Raw genomic sequence first — 21158 nt, 5'->3', positions numbered from 1 at the left:
CGAGCTGAGAACATCGAAGGCGGGCCTGAAGCCATCCCCACAATGTTCGAGACCCGTAAAAGCAACCGTCGACCGCCGGGTTGGATCCGATGAAGACCGAGCCCCCTTTTTCACAGTGATTGTATCCACTTGTGGAGTTCCGCGGTAACACCAAGTCAGTATGGATGCTATCCTGTAGAGCAATCGAGAATTCCGATTTCGATGGACTCGTGACAACATGGCAAGAATGGTTCGAAATGGAAGGGGCCATGGCGGGGATACTGGCGCGGATACTGCTCGAGCCTCGAAGCCATGTTTACCCTTATTTCGGGGGCACCAAATTTTCGGGCGTATTTGGGGAGTCTATATTCTCCACGTGTCGGACAAAAGAAACGGAACAGGCTGGAGTCCACGGCGGCATAGTATATCGTAAACGTCTAGAGTATATTCGATTTGATCTGCTTAGGCAGATTTGGATTAACAATTGCAAAGACCTCTCCTCAAAGAGTAGCGACGGAATCTCCCCATCACTTTCGAGAGCAGGCTAGTAGTCTCCCAATTACACAGAAATCAATGGCGGAACTCGATGCGATCTTGGGAAGGTTTACAGATCCCGTCACTGGAAGTCTACATGGCGCAACATTTGTAGCGGTAGATCGCGAAGGTATACTACATATTCCCACCTGCACAGCAGGTGGGCTCTGTCACCTGAACTCTACAAATTCTCTTATGCGGGATGCCAAACAAGAACTGACACAGCCTCCTCCAACTAGGCAAGGATATCTACCGCAAATCGTTCGGGCATCAAAAAGTCGACACTAGCAATTCACCAGCACTGACGCCCGATACCGTGACATGGATCGCCAGTCAGTCGAAGCTCACCACGTCAGTGTCGGTAATGCAAATCGTTGAGCGGAGACTGATCAACCTCGACGATGATGTCCGAGAAGTGCTTCCTCAACTCAAAGAGCTGAAAGTCCTGACTGGGTTCGAAGGCGAAGACGAGTCGACCGCAAATGGCGAGGCCAAATCGCACGTGGATCTTGAGGAAGTGGGCCAACGTAAACTCCACGGCGTACAATCGTCCGAAAAGAAGTCCAAAGGGAGTCCGATACTCGAGGATGTCAAGGGGCCGATTACCCTACGGTTAGTCCTTGTCTGAAGTGATTGAGACATAGTTTTTGTCCGAGCACAAATCTTACTGACATTGGGTGCTTGATCGCATAGGCAATTGATCTCACATTCTTCTGGGCTCTGCTACGACCTAGGAAATCCTTTACTCATCAAATACTCTGCCTGGGCTGACAGGAAAGACAACATGTTCTCCGGCACCATGGAGGGAAATTTCCACCCACTTGTTTTCCAGCCGGGCACGTCGTGGCAATACGGCCCGGGTCTCGACTGGGCTGGCCGAGTGGTTGCCCAACTCACCGGCATGAGCTTAGACGAATACCAACAGAGAAATATCTGGGGGCCGCTCGGAGCGGAAAGCACGACCTTTTTCCCGTCTAAACGTGGCATCAAGCCGGAGGACGTTCAAGAAATGGCCTATCGTGCCGCCGGTGAAAGTACACAGGATCTCAAGAAAGGCTCGTCGCCGTGGAAATTCGACTGCCGCGACGACCTCGGTGGTGCGGGTCTGTACTCCACGGCCAACGACTATAGCAAACTTCTGGCCGCTCTACTTGCGGATGGAGGACCATTGTTGAGCAAAGCCTCCGTGGACGAGATGTTCCGCGCGCAACTGGGGCCAGTTCCGGTGGCATCGTTACGAGAGTTCATCGTTGGTACTGACACGAAAAATACCAAGTCTTTACTCTGGACTCAGACTCTCGAAGAATGGAGAGATGTTATGGAAATCGGGCATTGTCTGTGCGGTGTGGTCAACAACGAGGACGTCGCAGGCCGAAGGAAGAAGAACACAGTGAGTTGGGATGGAATGCCGAATCTGCTGTGGTTCATCGATCGCGAAAGCGGCGTAGCGGCGACTTTCTTCACACAGTTGTTGCCTGTAGGCGACCTGCCTCTCCGTTTGGTGATGTTGGAATTAGAAAAGGCTCTATATAAGATGGTCAATAGTAGATAGGCATTTCTGTATGCGGCTCCGTCCAGTTTCTATAGCCTGCTGCACTACTGTGATGCTTCGAAAGCTGTCATCCGATTACATAGTCTGCTGTACAAAATCAGTTGTATGCAGGCTATGGTCTGTCAGTCGATGAGGACTGACAAAGTCCAGCACTTATCTCCCCGCCTTACCCGCAACCCGGCCCAGGCGTGGATAAAATATATAGAACCTTTCCTATCTAACGCAGTCTTGCTCCCCAAAATTACATACATCCTTCGATTCTCAACCTCGCATACCATACGAACTTATACAGAAGCAACCAACGTCATTCTCTGGTCTCCAGCATGGCATCGTTCGAGGGAAAAGTGGTACGTCAGAGTTCTCAACAACACTCTCAATCATGAGGACAGAAACTAAACAAAATCCATGCCTTCCCAATAGATTGCCATTATAGGCGCCAGTGGGATTGGATTAGCCACAGCTCAGATACTGGCTTCCCGAGGAGCCACCGTCAGCATTGCTGATGCAAATCCACAGGTTTTGGACGCTGCATTGCACTCCATGACTTCTGGCCCGGACAAGCGAGCCCACACTGCCATGGTAGTCGATGTGCGTGAAAGTAAGCAAGTGGATGCTTGGATGGACAAGGTCATCGCCGAATACGGAGGTTTGGACGGAGCTGTCAACCTCGCAGGCGTAATCCGGGAGAATCGTCCTATTCGCACCGAGACCGACGAAGTGTGGAAGCTAACCATGGATGTCAACGCAACGGGCATATTCAACTGTTTGAGGGCACAGCTCAATCACATCAGAGATGGCGGAAGTATTGTAAGCTCTACCACCCTCCAACGCTCCAATTCGTTTCATCTTTAGTATCCACTCATGCTGACTCGCTCTCTGCGCGGCTCAAGGTCAACGCATCCAGCGTGGCAGGCCTGACTGGGCTTTACGGAGTGGCTAGCTACGCGGCGAGTAAGTGGGCGGTCATCGGTTTGACTAAGGTTGCCTCGCGAGAGAATCCGACAGTAAGGGTCAACGCAATTGCGCCCGGTAAGTCGAGTGCCTAGACATCGTGCCATTAGGGGAGATGCAACCAATCTTGAGACTGATTTGTGTCGATTTCAGGAACGACAGCAACTCCCATGCTCAAAGAGATGGAACAGCGACAAGGTCATTCCCAATCTGTGGCTCCGCAGGTCATGAAACGGCAAGCCGATCCTTCAGAGGTTGCCAAAGTCATTGTGTTCCTGCTCAGTGATGAGTCCAGCTTCGTCACGGGTGCGGTCTACAACGTCGATGGTGGATGGGACCCTTGAAAGTCGATGTACTCGGAAATGTAAGAATAGACATGAGTATCTTTCGAATGAAACTAAATATATAAATATTCTCGAAGTTTTTTATGGTTTGTCTATTTATCTTGTGGATATCTCAGCCCGCGCTGCTTCCGAATCTCATCCAACATCTCCGTGACCCTTATTGTCTCTGCTTGAGGGATAATCGAGCTCTCCTTTTTGCCCGCGGCCATTTCGACCGCTACATGGTCTGCTTCATGGTGGGGACCTAAGCCCTGTTCCTCGAATTGATGCACCTCTCCCAGAGGCAGCTGACCAGTAATCGAGTCATGTAGGGAGACCCTTTCAGGCCCTGAGAAGATGATGCATTCTTTCGGCATCGATGCCGAAAGACCTTTCATAAAGATGCTGCCCTTGGTGCCCTCAATGCGAACAAACGCCATACTCGTTCTAAATTCGGTTGTCGAAGTCAGTACTCGTTCCTGGCCTGTCGAGGGATACTGTACGAGCACGCTCGTGGAGGTATCCCCTCCGTCCGATAGATTCTGTACAGCCAACAAGGTTGGATTCTCAGCCGAAGTACCGATTTGGGAGTCCAGCACCAAGAGACCCCAGCTCAAGACATAGATGCCAGCATCCACAAGGCAGCGGCGCCAAGATCCTCGTTCCTCAGCCTGGAGGACGAAGTAAACGATTCCGGAAATCACAGAATATGCGCCGAACGTCGCCGATGACTTTGTCGACATGTATCATCTTCTGCAATTCGAAGACCATCGGCCTGAATCGGAGCCGTAAAGCCTCCATGACAAAGACGTTTTTATTCGCCGCAGTCGTCAATTGGCATAGCGAGGATAATGCCAGGACTTGAACACTCAAATGAACCCCACCGGACTATTTAAAAAACTAGACGTCAAAGAGCTCCACTGGGACAGCATCGCAATAGGCTCTCGCATCAATTGCCATGCCCCATGCCCCATGCCGCATATGCCGTAGCTCTAGACTCGAGAGATCACACGAGGGCCAAGCCCCTCTGCTGTGGAGCCTTTCAATTTCGCCCATCCAGAGCTGAGCAGCGGGTCGGCGGGGATAGCGGTAAGAGATCTGCCCCGTTCTGTTATCCTTTCGGGCCTTTCACTGTAGCGCTAACCTCTGTTTCTAAAAGATAGTCGAGGCTCGAGCTTCGCAACAATCGGTATGGTATTCGACCACTTGGTAGAGTGTCCCTTGCCGATGTTCCCGGCGGCGGAGTCCTCCATCCGGACTGCGAGAGTGCCGAAGGCAAAATGTACCTGTGGGGTGGTGGAAACATCGTTCCTGGGCCAGACGCAGCCGAAGGTCGTCCCTTCGCCAGAGAATAGATTATATTGACTCGACAACGATGCGAACTTGACTCTTGTAGGTCGATGAACGCTCGAAAAACTCCCACTCACACAGAATCGTCCATCTAACAAAACCCTGTGATTCCTATCTTCGAAATCCGGCAACATGGCTGTTGGATCTACCAACTCAGCCGTTCACATCACCAATAGTGATGTGAACGCTACGAATGGCGATTTGGCCAATGGAACAAGCCACGCCTATCAGTACTCGCATCATCCTTCGAGAAAAGCGCGGCCCATGAGAATCGTTGTCATCGGCTGTGGTATTTCCGGCATTGCGGCAGTGAAGATGTTCAAAGACCGATTTCAAGGCCAGCCGATTGAACTCGTCATCTATGAGAAGAACAGTAATGTCGGAGGCACGTGGTTTGAGAATCGTTATCCTGGGTAAGCCTTTCGCTGCCGCCCCGCCACCACCTCTCTCTCCGCTTCCGTTGTTCCAACCACCACCACAGCGTGGGCTGACATCGTCTCGTCATCAGGTGCTCTTGCGACGTACCGTCTCATACATACACATTCTCGTGGAAGGGAAATCCATATTGGTCTCGAGTCTACGTGGATTCCACAGAGATTCGCAACTACTTTACGGCCGAGGCTAAGGCATACGGCGTACCGGAGCATGTGCGATTCCAGCACCGGGTCACTGAAGCTCGATGGAATGAGGCTAACGGACAGTACGATCTCATCGTCGAGGATCTCTCCCGCGGCGAGACGCTCACCGACAAAGCTGAGGTACTGATCAACGCGTCTGGAATATTGAAGTATGTGGAGGCAGCCTCCTCAGGTCTGTAAATGCCTATTTGGCTAACCACGCACCCAGCTCGTGGAAATGGCCCGATCTCCCAGGCCTGCACACATTCAAAGGCACACTTCTCCACTCGGCACACTATGATACTTCCGCCAAACTCGAAGGCAAGGTTGTGGGTGTCATTGGTACGGGTTCGTCCGGCATTCAGATCGTTCCTCAGGTCCAAGCAGGTAGGTCAATTCAAATCGTTCGCGGATGGTGGACGAAGCTCATGTTCTGTAGTTGCGAAACACTTGCACACCTTCCACCGCTCGGCCACGTACATCACTCCGGAGCTGGCTCTCGAGCTCGCGCCTAATGGTAGAGATACCATGTACTCGCCGGAACAGCAGAAAAGGTGGGCCGACAACCCAGAGGAGTTCCTTGTATTCCGGAAGCGAGCCATCCATGTCCTGAACACCGGATTCGAGACGATCCGCAAGAACTCTAAGGACCAGAGGGAGACCCTGCAGATGATCAAGGAGCAGATGAAGAAGCGCCTTGCCAAGAAGCCTGAATTGATCCCTTTGCTGATCCCGGACTTTGCTTTGGGTTGCCGTCGGTGAGTGTTAACAATCGATCATGTCCGCCCGAAGGCGAATGCTGATTGAATTGATAGTTTTACGCCCGGTGATGGATATCTCGAAGCGCTCTGTGAAGACAACGTGACAGTGCAAACCCAAGAAATCACCGAGGTCGTTTCTGATGGTCTGATCGTCAGCGACGGCACCAAGGTCGAGCTCGATGTCCTCATCTGCGCCACTGGATTCAACACTTCGTTCTGCCCTCCCTTCAAACTGATCGGAGAAGATGGTGCCGTTCTCAATGAGGTCTGGAAGGACGGTCCGCGAGGCTACTTGGGATTTGCGGCGTCCCGATTTCCTAACTATTTTAGTGCGTTCACCTTACAATTGATTTGGTGGACATAGCTAACGATTAGACAGTGACCGCCGGTCCCAACGCGCCCGCCGCGCATGGTACATTCATTCCGTGCATCGAGGCTTACATCCAGTACGCCTTTGACGTGGTCGAGAGGCTGATGACGGAAAATATCAAGTCCATCTCGCCCAAGAAGGAGGCGGTGGATGACTTCCAGGAGCACAAGGACAACATTGTCAAGGACTTGGTGTGGACTTCGACCTGTCGATCATGGTAAGTCTGCCTATAATGCGATTGTGTACGATGAAGTACACAATACAACATTGGCCTCTCGAAACTAATCTCGCTTTTCCCCTGCAGGTATAAGAATGGAACAGTGGACGGCAAGGTCTGGGGCCCCTGGCCAGGCTCAGGACCTCATTTCATGGAATCCATCTCACGACGACGTTGGGAAGATTGGGATTACAAGTACCACACCTCCAACCGCTTCCAGTATTTGGCCGATGGAAGCACGGCGATGGAGCACGACGGGACTGAGTTATCTTGGTTCATAAAATAGGTCAGTCATCAGTAGCATTAGATGTTTGCATATCAAGGCGCTCTACTTGATGGGATCTTGTTCTCTCGGGTTACGGGAGACGGAGATGAGTATGTAAGCAGACGATAGAGGACTCGGTATGGTCAATGGCTTCTGGAAGACGGCTAAGCTGGTTGACTATTTCCCAGTTCCCTCCCTGGTGATTTGTTATTGTTGTTTTTTGAGCTGCATGTACACGTAATCAAGCGCGTTATGTGGCAAGCCATGTGACTCAATGGAGGAACATGGTGAATTCTACTGGGCCCTGGGGACCGTCAGACTATATAACCTCGAGTAATTTACACAGGCCTACTAGCGCCGTCCGATGGCCTTCGGCCGAAGGCCCTCGGAGTACCTTCCCTGACCGTCATTACATAGCCTTGGCGGGGCCGTCAGTCACAGCCATCGCCGATCTGCGTCACGTGCCCTTCGTTTGCCGTCTTGTCCTCGTCCCAAAATGTCACATGCTGACGTTCTTCCATTCTCACCTCTCAAACCTCTCTTCGTCTGTTTCCCTTTAGCTTCGTCTTCCCCGCTTGCTCCAGCAAGCCCCATACTGAATTCGCCGTGCTACATATCACCTTGATCGTGCCCAAGCTAGCTCCCAGCGGCGATGCTGATAATGACCAGCGCAGCCGTCGATGTCTTCTTTCCCCAGGAAGCGCACTGCTGTGGCCTGCAATTACTGCCGCCATAGGTAAGACAAATTCTTCCATCCAGCATGCCAACATGCAGCGAGCTCAGCTGCTGACAATCATCGGTCTCTCCCACAGAAAGCGACGATGTGATTCTAAGAAGCCGGTATGCGGCCTGTGTGCCGAATCTGGCATCGACTGTGAGTATCCAGAAGTGTAAGTGAAACGACAAAAAGAGTTTGTGGCCATACATTGATACTCCTTTTGTAGGGGTATCGCCGCCGACGAGACCCTCCAACAGCTTCTCAATCGCCTCACCGACCTCGAGGCGCAGGTCAAGCAACAGTCAGTGTCGATGGCTACGAGTCCACCGCCCAACCTCGAATCCCGCTTCCATGGCACTTCTCCATTTCCGTATGCCGCCCCAGACATCTCGTCTCATGTCCCGGCTGAGACACGGCTGGCAGCCACGAGTAGATTGTTTATTGCAGACACGCACGGAAATCATGGCACAGGACATGCATATCCGCTGCCCGGCTCTCACTCCGAGGCCAGGGTGGTGGTCGATGATGATGGCGAGGACGCCCACGATGTCTCGCTGACCATTCCCATCGGCCACTGGACCACAACGGGCAGTTTGTTCCTGCTGCCCCAAGTCAAGAGTCTCATAGGTGACTACCCAGACAATTTCTTCCTCCAGCTCGAGTCTTCAAGGACCATATCTGTTCAGGACGCCGTCTTTAGGGACATCACCGACAATAGTCCGCTGCCCCAGCTCCATGCAGAAATTACTGACCCTCTGATCAGCGCCTTCTTCGCCTATGTTCACCCTGCATTTCCGGTCTTGGACCGTGATATGTTCATGCCGCTCTATCATCAAGTCCTCGAGCAAGGTCTTCGTGCTGATGCAGAAAGCGCTTTATGCTTAGTGCTACTCGCTCTAGGCAAGGTGGCTACCAACTCGCCTTACTGCCCTACCTCGGGAAACCACGACAGCGCCCAGGGGCTGGAGTACTTTGCCCCAGCATACAGACTTGCAACGGCTCTATGGGGTTTCTGTTATGAGAAGGTTGAGGTTTCCGCTCTGACGCTCATCCATGCTGCTTTGTATTTCCAGCACCTGAACCTGCCGCTTCAGGCCTGGAGAATGGTCCATCTAACCTCCGTGACGCTGCAATCCTCGGTGGCAAGGTCAGTGGCCAACGTGCATGCCGTGGATAAGGTAGCGTGAAGCTAACATCCTCAGCTCGATAACCAGCCGTTCCAATCACGACACCTGTTCTCCCGCTGCCCGTCTGGTCTGGGCATGTTTCATCTTCGAGAGGTTCGTCCATTTCTTCCTCATCGGCTTGTGGCTATGGTCATGCGTTAACATCGCACGCTGTCCAGTGATACCTTGGCAGAATTTCACGTACCGCGTACTGGAATTGAACTCCTCGTTGGCAAGATGCAATTCCCGAGCTTCAGTACGTATACTGACCGCGATGCGCTGCTCTTCCTGGCAGTGTGCTCCATCCGCCGGCTCCTCAACCGGATCCATAGCACTCTCTACGTCAACAGCCAGCTCACACAGCCCATTTCGTCTCCTCGTCTATCTCGAGCGTCCGAGAGTCCGTCCGCTCTGGCGGGTATAGTCACAGAAACCAAGTTTCAAAGCGTCTGCGCCGAGCTAGTACGGCAACTGAAGAGCTGGTACGAGTCTCTGCCAGATGAAATCAAGCCAGATCTAGATGACAAAACTCCTCGCGATCTCCACGACGGGTGGCTTCGACTGCGGTATTGGTCCGCCATGCATATCATTGGTCGCCCGTTTGTGATCCATGTGGTCATGTCGCCCAACAGGTCCAGTTTTCCGCCTCATGTCATCGAATACTGCAAGCTCAGCCTGGACAGTTGCCGAAGTTCCATCGCTATGGCAGGTCATATTCTTAGGCACCGGACTCAGTACACCTGGATCATCACACATGCGTGAGTAGCTCTGCGGCCCCGTGGAAGTTGTTCCCCTTGATTAACCCCTTTCCTCGTCGCGCAGGCGCCTCATACTCGAAACACTGACTCGATGTATCGCAGTTTACTAGCTTGCACCTTCATGGTGACGCTGGCCTCCATCACGCCAGCGCTACAGCCGCTGGTCCCGGACACCGCCGAATTGTTGAGCCAAGTTGCCGTCGCCGTGAAACCGTGGGCAGTGGCTGACTCGAGTGCTGAAATGATAGCCTGGTTTGTTCAGCTAATACGCCAGAAATCGCGACTCTCAGCGCACAATCGCGTCGATCAACACACATGATAGCAACTCTGGTGTTATAGATATCAAACAGGGGTGCCTACTCAGACACTTGAGCGATAAGGTCTGCCCGTGGCTATCCTACGTGCCATGTAACAAGCCGAATTCGCCGCGTAGAGATCGAGCCAGGGGGGTTAGCATTCTCACGTCACATCCTCTCCTCATCTTTGCAGCCGCGGTAAGATGGGTCAGCGAGCAACTACCACATGCTGGAACTTATATTCTGAGGTATGCTTCCTGGTTGGACTCACCCTCAAGGCCCAATGTAACGCAAGGTGGAAGTCAAGTGATAACGTCACGGGAACCCAATCCTGGCGGCCGCTATTCGCAACGCTATGTAGCTCCGTGTCATAGCCAGAGAGCCACACAATCCCGACAACGTGGCTGTTTCCTGATGCATCGGGCACTCTACTCGGCTACAATTACCACAGACGTTGGGTCCTTTTACTATGCTGCGTGGTGGAAGGCTGGAGCTAGCAAGACCTGTCATTGGGCCTATTTCCATCTAAGTCTGCTTCTTGGGTACACCTGAAGCCTAGAACCGATAATCTACCTCTACTCCCTGTACGGTCCATATATCTGAAGGATCTGGGTTCTGATGCCCTTTGCCATTGCAACATGCTTACCACAGCGACCAGCCTCCATCTACTACCTAATCTCCTGTCAGCAAACTTAAGATGAAACTCAGCTGGACTGTTACTTACTATGTCGGCGCCTGTCAGATAACTACTGGCAGGGCTTGCCATCCAAACCTAAATTATGTCAGTTCTCAGTTATCATCGTAAGATATCTCATGCACCCACCACTGTGCCGCGTTGTTCGCAAGGATCGGCGAAGCGACCTGATGACATTTTGTTAGCACTAAGAACGAAGAGGGTGAAACGTGCGCAGCAACGTACGCATGGGAATTTGCGTCAGCCACTCTCTCTGTATGTCCGTGGTCGGCATCATTGGAGTTTTCATATAGCCTGGACTCAGGGTGTTGACACGAATTCCTCGGTCAGCCCATTCCGTCGCCAGTGACACCGCCAACGCCTTCACTCCTGCTTTGGAAGCATTGTACGATGCCTGCACTTGGGGCCGTGGAGGATGCGAGGATGCAGCACTGGCCACAAAAATCATGGACCCAGCCACCTTGTGCTCCAGCATATGCTTGCCCACATTACGCGCGAATGTATATGTACCATCCAGATTGACTTGGATTACCTTGCGCCATGTCGCAAGATCGGTGGATTTGGCATCGCCGTGTACGCAAATTCCAGCACAGGTGACAAGGACATCAATCTGGCCGAAGTCCTTTACAATTTGCGCCACAGTGGCTTCCACTTCGTCTTCATTAACAGCATCACAAGCATAGGCGCCCATCTTGCCGGATTCGGAGCCCTTTTCCTGCAGGATTTGCGCGGAAACATCGTTGATGGCGGACTCGCTCGCTTTGAGATCGAGATCAACACAGACACTGCTGAGAGTCAGTTTTACGTGCTTCGCCGGCTTGATCCTCTCCGCCCATCTCACCAGTTCGCTCCAGATTGCGCAAAAGCAGTGAGGCATTCTCTGCCCAGGCCGCCTGCTCCTCTAGCATGACATTTAGTTCACGTTTGTCGCCACATGGCCGGACTGCGATCTCAGACATACCCTGTGACTTGGCAAGTTAGCCAGACAATGACATGCGAAAATGTTCTGGCCTTCGAGATCTTACCGAGACAAGTTTTGCCTTCCAGCGAGAACATCGGGAGTGTCTTCATAGTTTTAGCTTGTGTTGCCATTTTTCTCGAAGTTATTGACCCTTGAAGGACAGCTTAGGCGGGAAATCAAGGTTGTAATCTATCTTTATTTCCCTATCTCACAGAGTCTGGCGAAAATTAGTATTTGTAAGAATATGGGGAGTGGATGGCACAAGATCACCCCGGGCAACGGCCTTGGGATGATATGAGCTCCGCGCGCCAGTGCGCCAAACCATAGAGGCTGTAGCTTGGTTGGTGCACCACGTAGAGTGTTAGGCTAAGGGCTATTGTGTACCACTAAATATACCCCGCTAGAGATCTCCTTGCGGCCATTACGAGCCTTCCGGGACCATACTTAGCCCGTCTGGAGAAGTTTACGGTCACATTAGGCAATATTCGGCAATCTCACGCATGTCAAGTAAACCCCCGCAATAATAGGCGCGGAAGGCGCGGAAGGCGCGGAAGGCGGAATGTCACTGTCAGCTACTCTACCCATTCAGGGCCAGTATCTAATTGACTTATTTTATTTACAATAGGTCTATAGAATTAATACCATAATAAGAATCCTAACTTACCATTAGGCTATCACGGCGCAACCTAGAACAGGAAATATCACTGTTAAGGGTGCAATTATGATATGAATTCTGAGACGAAGGAGTCTAACTAATAGTGGCGCGGTGAACGCGACAGAAGAATGTTTACACGCTCAGCCTTATGCGGGGTGGCCAGCCTTGCATGCGGGGTAGCCAGCCTCGCGTACGAGCCTCGCAAAGGTATCCCACATACGGTCAGCTAGGCTATGACATCACCACCCCTCAAAAGGCGCTCTTCGTCCGCGAAGGTCTATTATAATAATTCTATTAAGCCTAAAGTATAAAGCTAACGGATAGAGGGATCTAACTAGCTCGATTAGTAATATATAACCCCTAGGCCTACTTCCTAGGAAGTATTAGTTATGGAACTTAGGCTGAGTTCCGTCACGTACTGTGATGGGTTAAACCCTAAAGGAGGCTCGGTTCGGAGGAACCAGCGCCAAGCCCGACAGTCACGTGTGGCGGGGGAACAACATACCGTACGCAAGGGGTAGATAGCGTATACAGAAGAGGGAGGTAAGGGAGGGAAATAAGATGTAAGGAGAACGTACGCAAGGGGTAGATAGCGTATATAGAAGAGGGAGATAAGGGAGAGAAGGTAAGATAATGGGTACCCCTTACAGTAGAGCGTACGATATAAGGAGGGAGAGAGAGAGCGTTCTTCCTTCTTCCTTTCTCTCCTCAGATTTATCCTCCTTATTACTAGATTAGCTAGCTAGTTATAGAACTCTTTCTAAACCCTTACATTAGGATAAATCTCCCATTTCTCGTACCTCCCCGTACGTATCGACAATGGAAATGGATTCGTCGTCTACATTAGGTCTAGCTCCTCCGGAGTGGGTAGCGTAGTTATATCAGATAGTTCAGACATAGAACTAGCGAATGGAAGGTCTAGAGTAGCTACTCTAGAACTAGTAGAATGGCGGGAGTACCCCTACTCCTAAGTTAACATTATAGGAGAATAGTAACGTATAGGAACTAATGGCCGTACGCGAATTATTAGATAAGAAACATCAAAAACTCCCTAAACTCCCTGAGTTTAGCGGAAAGCGGACGGAATTTTGACTATAACTTACGTAGGTAAAGGCGAAGCTTAGTGTCGATAAGGATAAGGATACTAAGATTATACGATTTTAGTATATATATAGTAGATTATAAGGAGAAGCCCTTACGTAAGTTAGCGCCTAGGTGGATATAGTTACTTTAATAGACTAGATAACGGTTTAAGGTCTTTTTACGTAACTATAGGCGGCGTATAAAGACCACGAAGTCACTAAGTAAGTATCTTAGAAGCTTAGCTTTATATAGTAAGAGATAAAGACATTTAGTACGTTCCTCGCTAAATTTGACCGTATAATACTAGACGCTAGCGGCCTTAGCTAGGATAACTAGGTTAAAAAGACCTTCCTAACTAACTATCTATCGTATAAGCTATAGAATACGATTATAGTAACCCCTAACCTAAGGTCCTATAAGGAGTACTATACGTTACTTTATATTATTAGTACTAACCTAGAGAACCTCTAACGTAAGAAGGGACGGGATAAGCCCCATACGACTAAGGGTTCGTTAGTACTAATTAAGGTTACTCTAGCGGAAGATATGATGAAGTAGGAGCTATTAGACACTACTACCGCGGCTATTATACGTACGTAGCGCGCCTAATAGGTATCTAAGGAGATATTAGATAAGTAAAAGGAAGTAGGACGCTATCTTCGTTACGGATCTAGAGAACACTTCGTACGCTAATACTCCCTACTCCTAGTAATACATCCTTAAACCGGATATACGGTAGCTATAACTATAACTATAGAGAAAGAGGGTGAAGAGGATCTAAAAAACGAGTAGCTCCTAATAAAAATCGCTATTAGGAGCGTATAGAGATTTAGGAAGCCTAACGAGGGTTTTAAGGCTTAATTAATAGATTACCTTTCTTAGTACCTTTAATAGTAAATAAAGAGTATTCTATATCTATACTTATAAATTCTAGCTACTTATTATACGATCTTATTAATACTTATTTTACTTCTCGATAGAATCTCTAGCATATATAGATTCCCTCTTAATCTATTATAGAATTTAATAAATTAATAAACTTATTAATCTTAGAAGTAGCTAAATTAGAGATCGATATTAATAGATATAAGGAAATTATCTTCCTATATATTATCCTAAGCTTAGCCTCGTACGATATTATATTAGAGCTTCCTTAGATAAAACGGAATAATATATAGCTTTATCTAAAGAAGTTCTATCTATATCTAGGACTATAGAGGATACGTATATAAAACGAATTAAAAGCGACCCCCCTAAAGGTTAACTTTAGCCTTATAAGTGCGGCGGCTTTCTCTCTACTTACATAGTGATAATATAAATAGAAGAGTATATAAGTATTCGCTACTAGTCTAGCTAATATTAATAAAGCCCTAGTAATTAAAAAGATAATAGACCTCTATACGAAGCTACTAGAATATCTATACTCCTTCCTTAATATATTTAATAAGATAATAGCGGATAAACTACCGCCACTTTAAGAGAAGGGGGTGGACTATGCGATAGACCTCGTATAGGATAATAGAAAGACTCTTAAGGTACTTTAGGGCCCGTTATATAGTATATTAAGAGAAGAATTACTTATTCTATAGAAGACGCTTATAGAGCTACTTAATAAGGGATTTATCTAAGTAAGTAACTCGCTAATAGTAGCGCTAGTCCTCTTTATACGGAAGCTAGGAGAAGGACTTCAATTCTATATAGACTACCGTAAGTTAAATAGGATTATAAGGAAGGATCGGTACTCTCTACTATTAATCTATAAGATACTATAAAATATTAGATAAGCTAAATAGTATATAAAGCTTAATGTTATTATAGTATTCTACTAGATTTATATTATAGAAGGAGATAAATAGAAGATAGTATTCTATATAAGATATAGACTATATAAATAACTTATTACCCCTTTTAGATTAGTGAACGCACTTAGTACGTTCTAGAAGTATAGTAATTAGACCTTACATAACTATCTTAATATCTTCTATTTAACCTATATTAACGATATCCTAATCTATTTATATAGATTATTAGAAGAATACTAGAATTATATTTAGAAGGTCCTTAAATGCCTATATAAGGTAGGACTATAGATTAATATTAATAAGTATGAATTCGAGGTTAAATCGATAAAATACCTAGGGTTTATTATTAAAGTAGAAAAAGGCGTATAAATAGATCTAGAGAAAGTAAAGGCGATCCTTAACTAGGAAGTTCCTAAATTAATAAAGAGAGTATAAAGCTTTATTAGATTTACGAACTTCTATAGGAAGTTTATATAAGACTTCTCTAAGATTATACTTTCTATTATAACTCTTATACGGAAGGATATAATATTTTAATAGATAATAGAGGTAGACTAAGTCTTTATATAACTAAAAAGGATATTTACAACGGCTTTAATATTAATCCTATTCGACTATAAGAGAGAGACTATTATAGAAGTTAACGTATTAAAATAGTATAGTTATTAGAGGGATACTCTTCTAAGTTAATAATAAGGGAGTTATACGCCTCTATATCTTCTTCTTAAAGAAGAATTACTTAGCTAAATATAACTATAAGATCTATAATAAGGAAATATTTACTATTATATAATATCTAAAGGAATAGGATACTAAACTATAGAGTATTAAGAGATTTAAGATTTAGTCTAACTATAAGAACCTTAAATACTTTATATCTATATGAAAACTTACTAAGAGATAAATACGTTAGTCTCTTATCCTATTAAGATATAACTTTATAATCTTATATATCTCTAGAAGGTAAAATATTTAAGTAGACGCCCTCTCCTAGAGAGAGTAGGATATACCTTAAGACTAAGAGAACGAAAGACTTTAGTATTATATAGCGTACCTTATTAAGCTAGAGATACTAGACGATATAGGAACTAAGGTACTATAAGTGAATATAATATTAATAGAAGGACCATTAATTAAAGAATAATAGAGATTAACTCTATAGGATAACTAGATATATTAAGAGACTATTAAGTCTATATAAAGAGGGGCCTATACATTCTCCTTTAGTCTAAGTCTAAAAGTATTAATTATAGAATATACCCTTAATAAGGAAGGGTAACTACTATTTTAAGGATAACGTTAGGTACCGGAATTAGAGGCTCTCTATATAGTAATTATTTAATAAGTATATGACTTAAAGGTTATTAGTTACTTAGGTCGAGAAGGGATAGTAACCTTAATAGTAAGGTAGTTCTTCTAACTAAATATACTATAAGATATTTAAAGATTTATATAGAACTATAATATCTATAGATAGATAAAGACCTAGAAGGAATAGAAATAGAGGTTCCTAAAGCCTCTCTCGATCCCTAATTAACTATAGAAAGAAGTATTAGTTAATTTTATTACTAAACTCCTAGAGAGTTAGGACTATATAAATCTAATAGTTATTATAGATCGATTAGAGAAAGGAGTCCTACTTAAACTATTATATATAATTAAGTTAAAGGATATAGTCTTCCTATAGACGTTCTATTAATAATATAAACTACTAACGTGGGTGCATAGCGAGTCACGTAGCATAGTGAGTCGCGCACCTAACCACCACCGTACGACAATCTAATTCAATTACACTACTAACCTAAGATAAATTCACTTAATCTACTTAGAACTAGATACATTAGATATTTCTTTATCCTCTTAACACGTACGTGCATTATACCTAGACTTTCCGTAGGTACTATATTGTCATTAAGTTAGCTCACCCCCTCTCGTATAACTACTACTTATACACTTTTCTTACTTCACCTACTTATCTACATCCCTCTAGTTAATTATATCCTACGCATCTCGTATAGTAAGTGATCCTCCTTATCGGATCCGGATCCTTTTCTCTCTACGACGCTTACTTAGCGTATAATTTACCTCTTTAAGCTCCCGGATATAATCCTTTATTAATACTATTTGATGTATTATAGTAGTCGTACCTTTCACTATCTAGTCTATCGCCTTATAAATCACTATTAGAGAGCTATCTTAATATTAAGCGACTTTCCCCTTAATAAAATTAGACTATAAAGTTACTTCGTACGTAATCTATAGCGTCTTAGAGACCTAAGGGGTGATTATTAGCGAGGGGAGTGTTAGTAGTGTTAGCGTCTAAAGCTTTATATCTAGCTTTAAAAGGACTGTATCTAGATTAAAAGGGATAAGCCCTACCCCTCGGAAACCTCCTCATACGTTATCTTCGCTAAAGGAAGTAAAAAAAGCGTTCTTAAACGCGGTAAAGAACTTAATCTTAGTGATATAGGTTACGTATATCTAGATTAGGTTCTCGATTTCTTTATTATATAATCGCTTTAAGGGACTAAAATACCTAACGTTAAGTAGTTAAAGTAGATACGATAAATATATAGATATATAGAGTGTAATAATGTTATTCTCCTTATAGTAGGCCTTAAAATCTACTAAGTGATAACTTTTATAGTTGTCTAAGATTAATAGACGAAACATACTCTTTATACGACTATAACTGTATTTATTAAAGTGTTTGACCTAATTAAGACTAATCTCGTTTATTATCTATCTATTATCGCTAAGTACGATAACCTAGTTAGACAGAAGGGGACTGTCTTAGTACTATAATATAAGGTAATACTTACTAGCGACTACGATAAAAGGCGGTATAGCCTAACTATATGAATTAATACTCTAGATTACTATAGTCTATTCTCGATTACTAGGCTATACTATCTTAACCTTTCTATACCCTTTAGAACTCGTTATAACTATTACGGATAAGATTAGGCCTATTATAAACCTAGTCTCGTTAAAGTTCTAAGTATTATCTTTATAGATCCTATACTTAGCTATTACGTTCTATATAAGGTTAAACTAGACTTAAATGATTACTAGATCTTCGCATTAGGCTCTCTAGTAGTTATATCTACGTATAAATCGCGTTTATAGCTCTTAATATCGTTTAATAAAGTTTAATACCTAGTGAGGTCTAATGCGTAATGCGCTACACGATATATATAGTTTATTAGTTATATCTCCTACACTACTAAGTTAGGGAGGAAATTCTTACGTATATAGGTTAAGGACCTCTCGTACGAGGACTGATTCTTTAAGGTCGGTTAAATTTCGAGAATTCGCTAGTTAGTCGCGTCGGAAAGGTCGACCCTTCCTTTAATTACGGAGGGTTACTTTAGGGATATTATAGACTTTAGTAATAGATTATACGCTCTATTTAGGATCTTATTTAAGAGCTTAAAGAGTAAGAAGTATTCTAGCTTCTTTCTAAGTTAATTCTATTTATTTTAGTAGAGTACTTAAAGAAATAAGTTAAAGGTAATATATAGCGCGGAAAGTGCGTGACTCACTATGCTACGCGACTCGCTATGCACCCACGTTATTAGTAATTATATTAGATCGTAGTCCCTAATTTATAAGTATACTATAGAAAAGGATCTATTAACTCTTAGGTATTATATAGTAACTATCTATAGTCTACTACCTAGAGATAGATAGATCTACTAAGTGAATAAACTAAATAGTCGAAACGTACCTTTATATATTTATAAATAGAAAATAGGATAACTAGGTAAAACTCCTACTTATAGCGGAACTAACGATTAATAATCGTAACGTATACTCTATAGAAGTAAGCCTATTCTTCCTACTATATAAATATTACGTTAAGCTACTTTAACTATAAGAAACTCTCTATATAGTGGAGACTCCTTAAGGACCTATATAATAAGTAGACCTAATTATACGATAACTCTAAGAGGTGAGAGAATAGGCGTAGTCTTTAATAGCTATTACATAGTAAGAATAGGAGAAGAGAATAAATTAAATACGATAATAGATATCGTAATTCTAAGTTAATAATAAGGTATAGCTTAACTTAAGAAATATATAAATAACGTATACTAGTAAGAAACTAAACTAGAAGAATATAAAGTATACTATTATAGAGGTAGTAGGATCTTATAGCTATCGCCTAAATACTCTACTAGGGATTTATAACGTCTTCTACTTAGATCTCCTTTATATAGCCTTAATAGACCCTCTTAACTCGTAGAGAATAGATAATAACTAGCCTATATTAGTAATAGTTAAAGATAATAAAGAATACGAGATAGAAGTGATCCTAGAAGATAGAGTTATATAGAGAGGAAGAGGATCTTAGAAGTAATACCTTTAATAATATAAGATTCCAAAGGGCATTCCGCAACCACAACCACGCGCACAAAGCAACAATATTTCTATTTTTCTTACCACTAATCGATAGATCTAGTTAAGCTAAGTACGTCGATACTATTCTTTTCTTTATATTCCTAAAAATAGGGAAGGGAACGTAGTACGGAAGTATAGGTCCTAGAGGGTTAGTTAGGTTATACTATGAAATTTTCGAAGACGCTAACTCCTTCTCGAATTTCGTGCTATTACACTAATCATATCTACGTATTTATACTAGTACTATACTTAATTTGAATTTTATACTATCGTACTAATCATATCGACGCCTCTAAACCTGCATTATATCTTATATATAATGTAAATATTAATATTTATCAAGTATAGTAAGGATATATCTCTCTCATAAGATATTATAAGACTATAGTCTAAAGCTAAGATCTTACGATTATCCTAAAACTAACTTAAAGCTCTAGCCTCCTTAGATTAGTCATTAGTGCGATACTAACCTCGTTACTAACGTGATAGTTATCGCCGTCGGTAGGATTATCGATAGGTATATATAGTCTATAAATATAAATAAGCTTTACTACTACTATCTTCTCCTCTATGCTTTTATCTAATGTCGAGTCTAAATCCTAATATTATCATCGCTTTCGTAGTATACTATTCTTAATTCTAATATTTAAGATAGTTCGCAGTCGAGTCCCTTAGTATACGAATAATAGTGAGAGGAATGCTGCGCGTTAAGTGCGATAGTAAGAGGGTATATAGGGTAATCGGTATTAGACCGTAATACCTTAGGTATATAGACTTTAATAGAATATATAGCGCTTATTCTAATATCTTATAACCCTAGCTGGCCTTTACGTTCTCTAGTTAGATAGTATAGGAAGTGGCCACTCCTTAGCGAGATATTTCTTTATCTCGACCTAAATACCCTTATTTACTATATAATATACTACCCTATACCGATTTAGACCTTAATAAAGATGTACTTAATTTAGCTAACTCTAACTACGATAATAACCTTAGAGCGTAGAATGACCTAAATATTGAAACTTTATTATAAGCTAGCGTAAGTATAGATATATTAGATCTATCTACACCTTAAGACGCCTTAGATTCTCCCTATAGCTCTCGTATCGCGTTACCTAAGCGACCTAATCTATCGCGTCTACATCTACTTTATCACCTTTAACCGCCTTCCCCACACCGCATAAGATCTCCTATAAGGTCCTGTATACGCTCCCGTCTACGCTCCCCTTCTACTAATTTAAATAACGAGGCGGCCCTTCCCCCCACTACCCTTATATACTTCCTCACTACTTAGCTACTCTTGGCCGATCCCGCCTAGACGTTACTTAAGCTCACGTAGAATGCACTGAGTACTCCTCCTCTACTACTCAAGACCCTCTAGTAATGCGAGAGCTAAGAGGAGGGTCCTCCCCTCATTAACTATCTAAGCCTCTACGCGAGTCTTAACTATATTTAGTACTACTTCCCCCCCGATAAGTAGCTCCTAAATATTATCGCGAACCTATCTATTAAGCGCCTAGACGCTACGTATATAACTAAAGAGCTTTAATACCTCTTTATAGGCTATATCTATAAGGTAGATTAAAATCTTCGACTATATATTGACCCTTTAGTCAAAGAGATCTATAACTATATAGTTATGAGCGAGTTTAACATCGATAGCTTAGTACTCTTTAGTTAATACCTTAATATCTTCTAATAA

General features: G+C 44.2%; 5 protein-coding genes across 6 annotated transcripts; 4 read left to right on the top strand and 1 right to left on the bottom strand.

Moving 5' to 3' along the window:
• Positions 1–552: 552 nt before the first annotated feature.
• Positions 553–2065, top strand: PV07_12516 (uncharacterized protein; the record flags this gene model as incomplete). Its single annotated transcript, XM_016400048.1, has 3 exons — positions 553–643; positions 753–1125; positions 1207–2065. The coding sequence occupies 3 exons, from the start codon at positions 553–555 to the stop codon at positions 2063–2065; spliced, it is 1323 nt and encodes a 440-aa protein (XP_016242316.1).
• A 323-nt stretch (positions 2066–2388) lies between these two features.
• On the top strand, positions 2389–3360 carry PV07_12515 (uncharacterized protein; the record flags this gene model as incomplete). The annotated part of the gene is made up of 4 exons (XM_016400047.1): positions 2389–2412; positions 2486–2872; positions 2956–3094; positions 3170–3360. The coding sequence occupies 4 exons, from the start codon at positions 2389–2391 to the stop codon at positions 3358–3360; spliced, it is 741 nt and encodes a 246-aa protein (XP_016242315.1).
• A 92-nt stretch (positions 3361–3452) lies between these two features.
• On the bottom strand, positions 3453–4082 carry PV07_12514 (uncharacterized protein; the record flags this gene model as incomplete). Its single annotated transcript, XM_016400046.1, has 1 exon — positions 3453–4082. The coding sequence occupies one exon, from the start codon at positions 4080–4082 to the stop codon at positions 3453–3455; it is 630 nt and encodes a 209-aa protein (XP_016242314.1).
• A 739-nt stretch (positions 4083–4821) lies between these two features.
• PV07_12513 (uncharacterized protein) lies at positions 4822–7039 on the top strand (the record flags this gene model as incomplete). The annotated part of the gene is made up of 7 exons (XM_016400045.1): positions 4822–5102; positions 5198–5476; positions 5536–5693; positions 5746–6064; positions 6122–6396; positions 6447–6654; positions 6742–7039. 7 exons carry the CDS (start codon positions 4822–4824, stop codon positions 6938–6940), a joined length of 1719 nt encoding a protein of 572 aa, XP_016242313.1. The 3' UTR covers positions 6941–7039.
• A 457-nt stretch (positions 7040–7496) lies between these two features.
• PV07_12512 lies at positions 7497–10446 on the top strand. Of its 2 annotated transcripts, none has more exons than XM_016400043.1 (6): positions 7497–7655; positions 7732–7809; positions 7864–8784; positions 8840–8917; positions 8983–9561; positions 9664–10446. In XM_016400043.1, exons 1-6 carry the CDS (start codon positions 7600–7602, stop codon positions 9878–9880), a joined length of 1929 nt encoding a protein of 642 aa, XP_016242311.1. In that variant the 5' UTR covers positions 7497–7599; the 3' UTR covers positions 9881–10446. The 2 variants fall into 2 exon arrangements, with proteins under 2 accessions (XP_016242311.1, XP_016242312.1); XM_016400044.1 differs by having other exon boundaries at positions 9626–10446.
• Positions 10447–21158: the final 10712 nt, after the last annotated feature.

Source organism: Cladophialophora immunda (assembly GCF_000835495.1).
Source record: "Cladophialophora immunda strain CBS 83496 unplaced genomic scaffold supercont1.10, whole genome shotgun sequence".
Lineage (NCBI taxonomy): Eukaryota > Fungi > Ascomycota > Eurotiomycetes > Chaetothyriales > Herpotrichiellaceae > Cladophialophora > Cladophialophora immunda.
Note: the sequence above shows the minus strand (reverse complement) of the source record. Positions and strands in the feature narration are given on the sequence as shown.

Excerpts from the sequence above, each read along its gene's own strand:
- PV07_12512 (XM_016400043.1), top strand. The coding sequence starts at position 7,600 with ATGTCTTCTTTCCCCAGGAAGCGCACTGCTGTGGCCTGCAATTACTGC. Across the intron at positions 7,656-7,731 it reads TGCAATTACTGCCGCCATAG|AAAGCGACGATGTGATTCTA; the intron begins GTAAGACAAATT and ends TCTCTCCCACAG. Across the intron at positions 7,810-7,863 it reads GACTGTGAGTATCCAGAAGT|GGGTATCGCCGCCGACGAGA; the intron begins GTAAGTGAAACG and ends CTCCTTTTGTAG.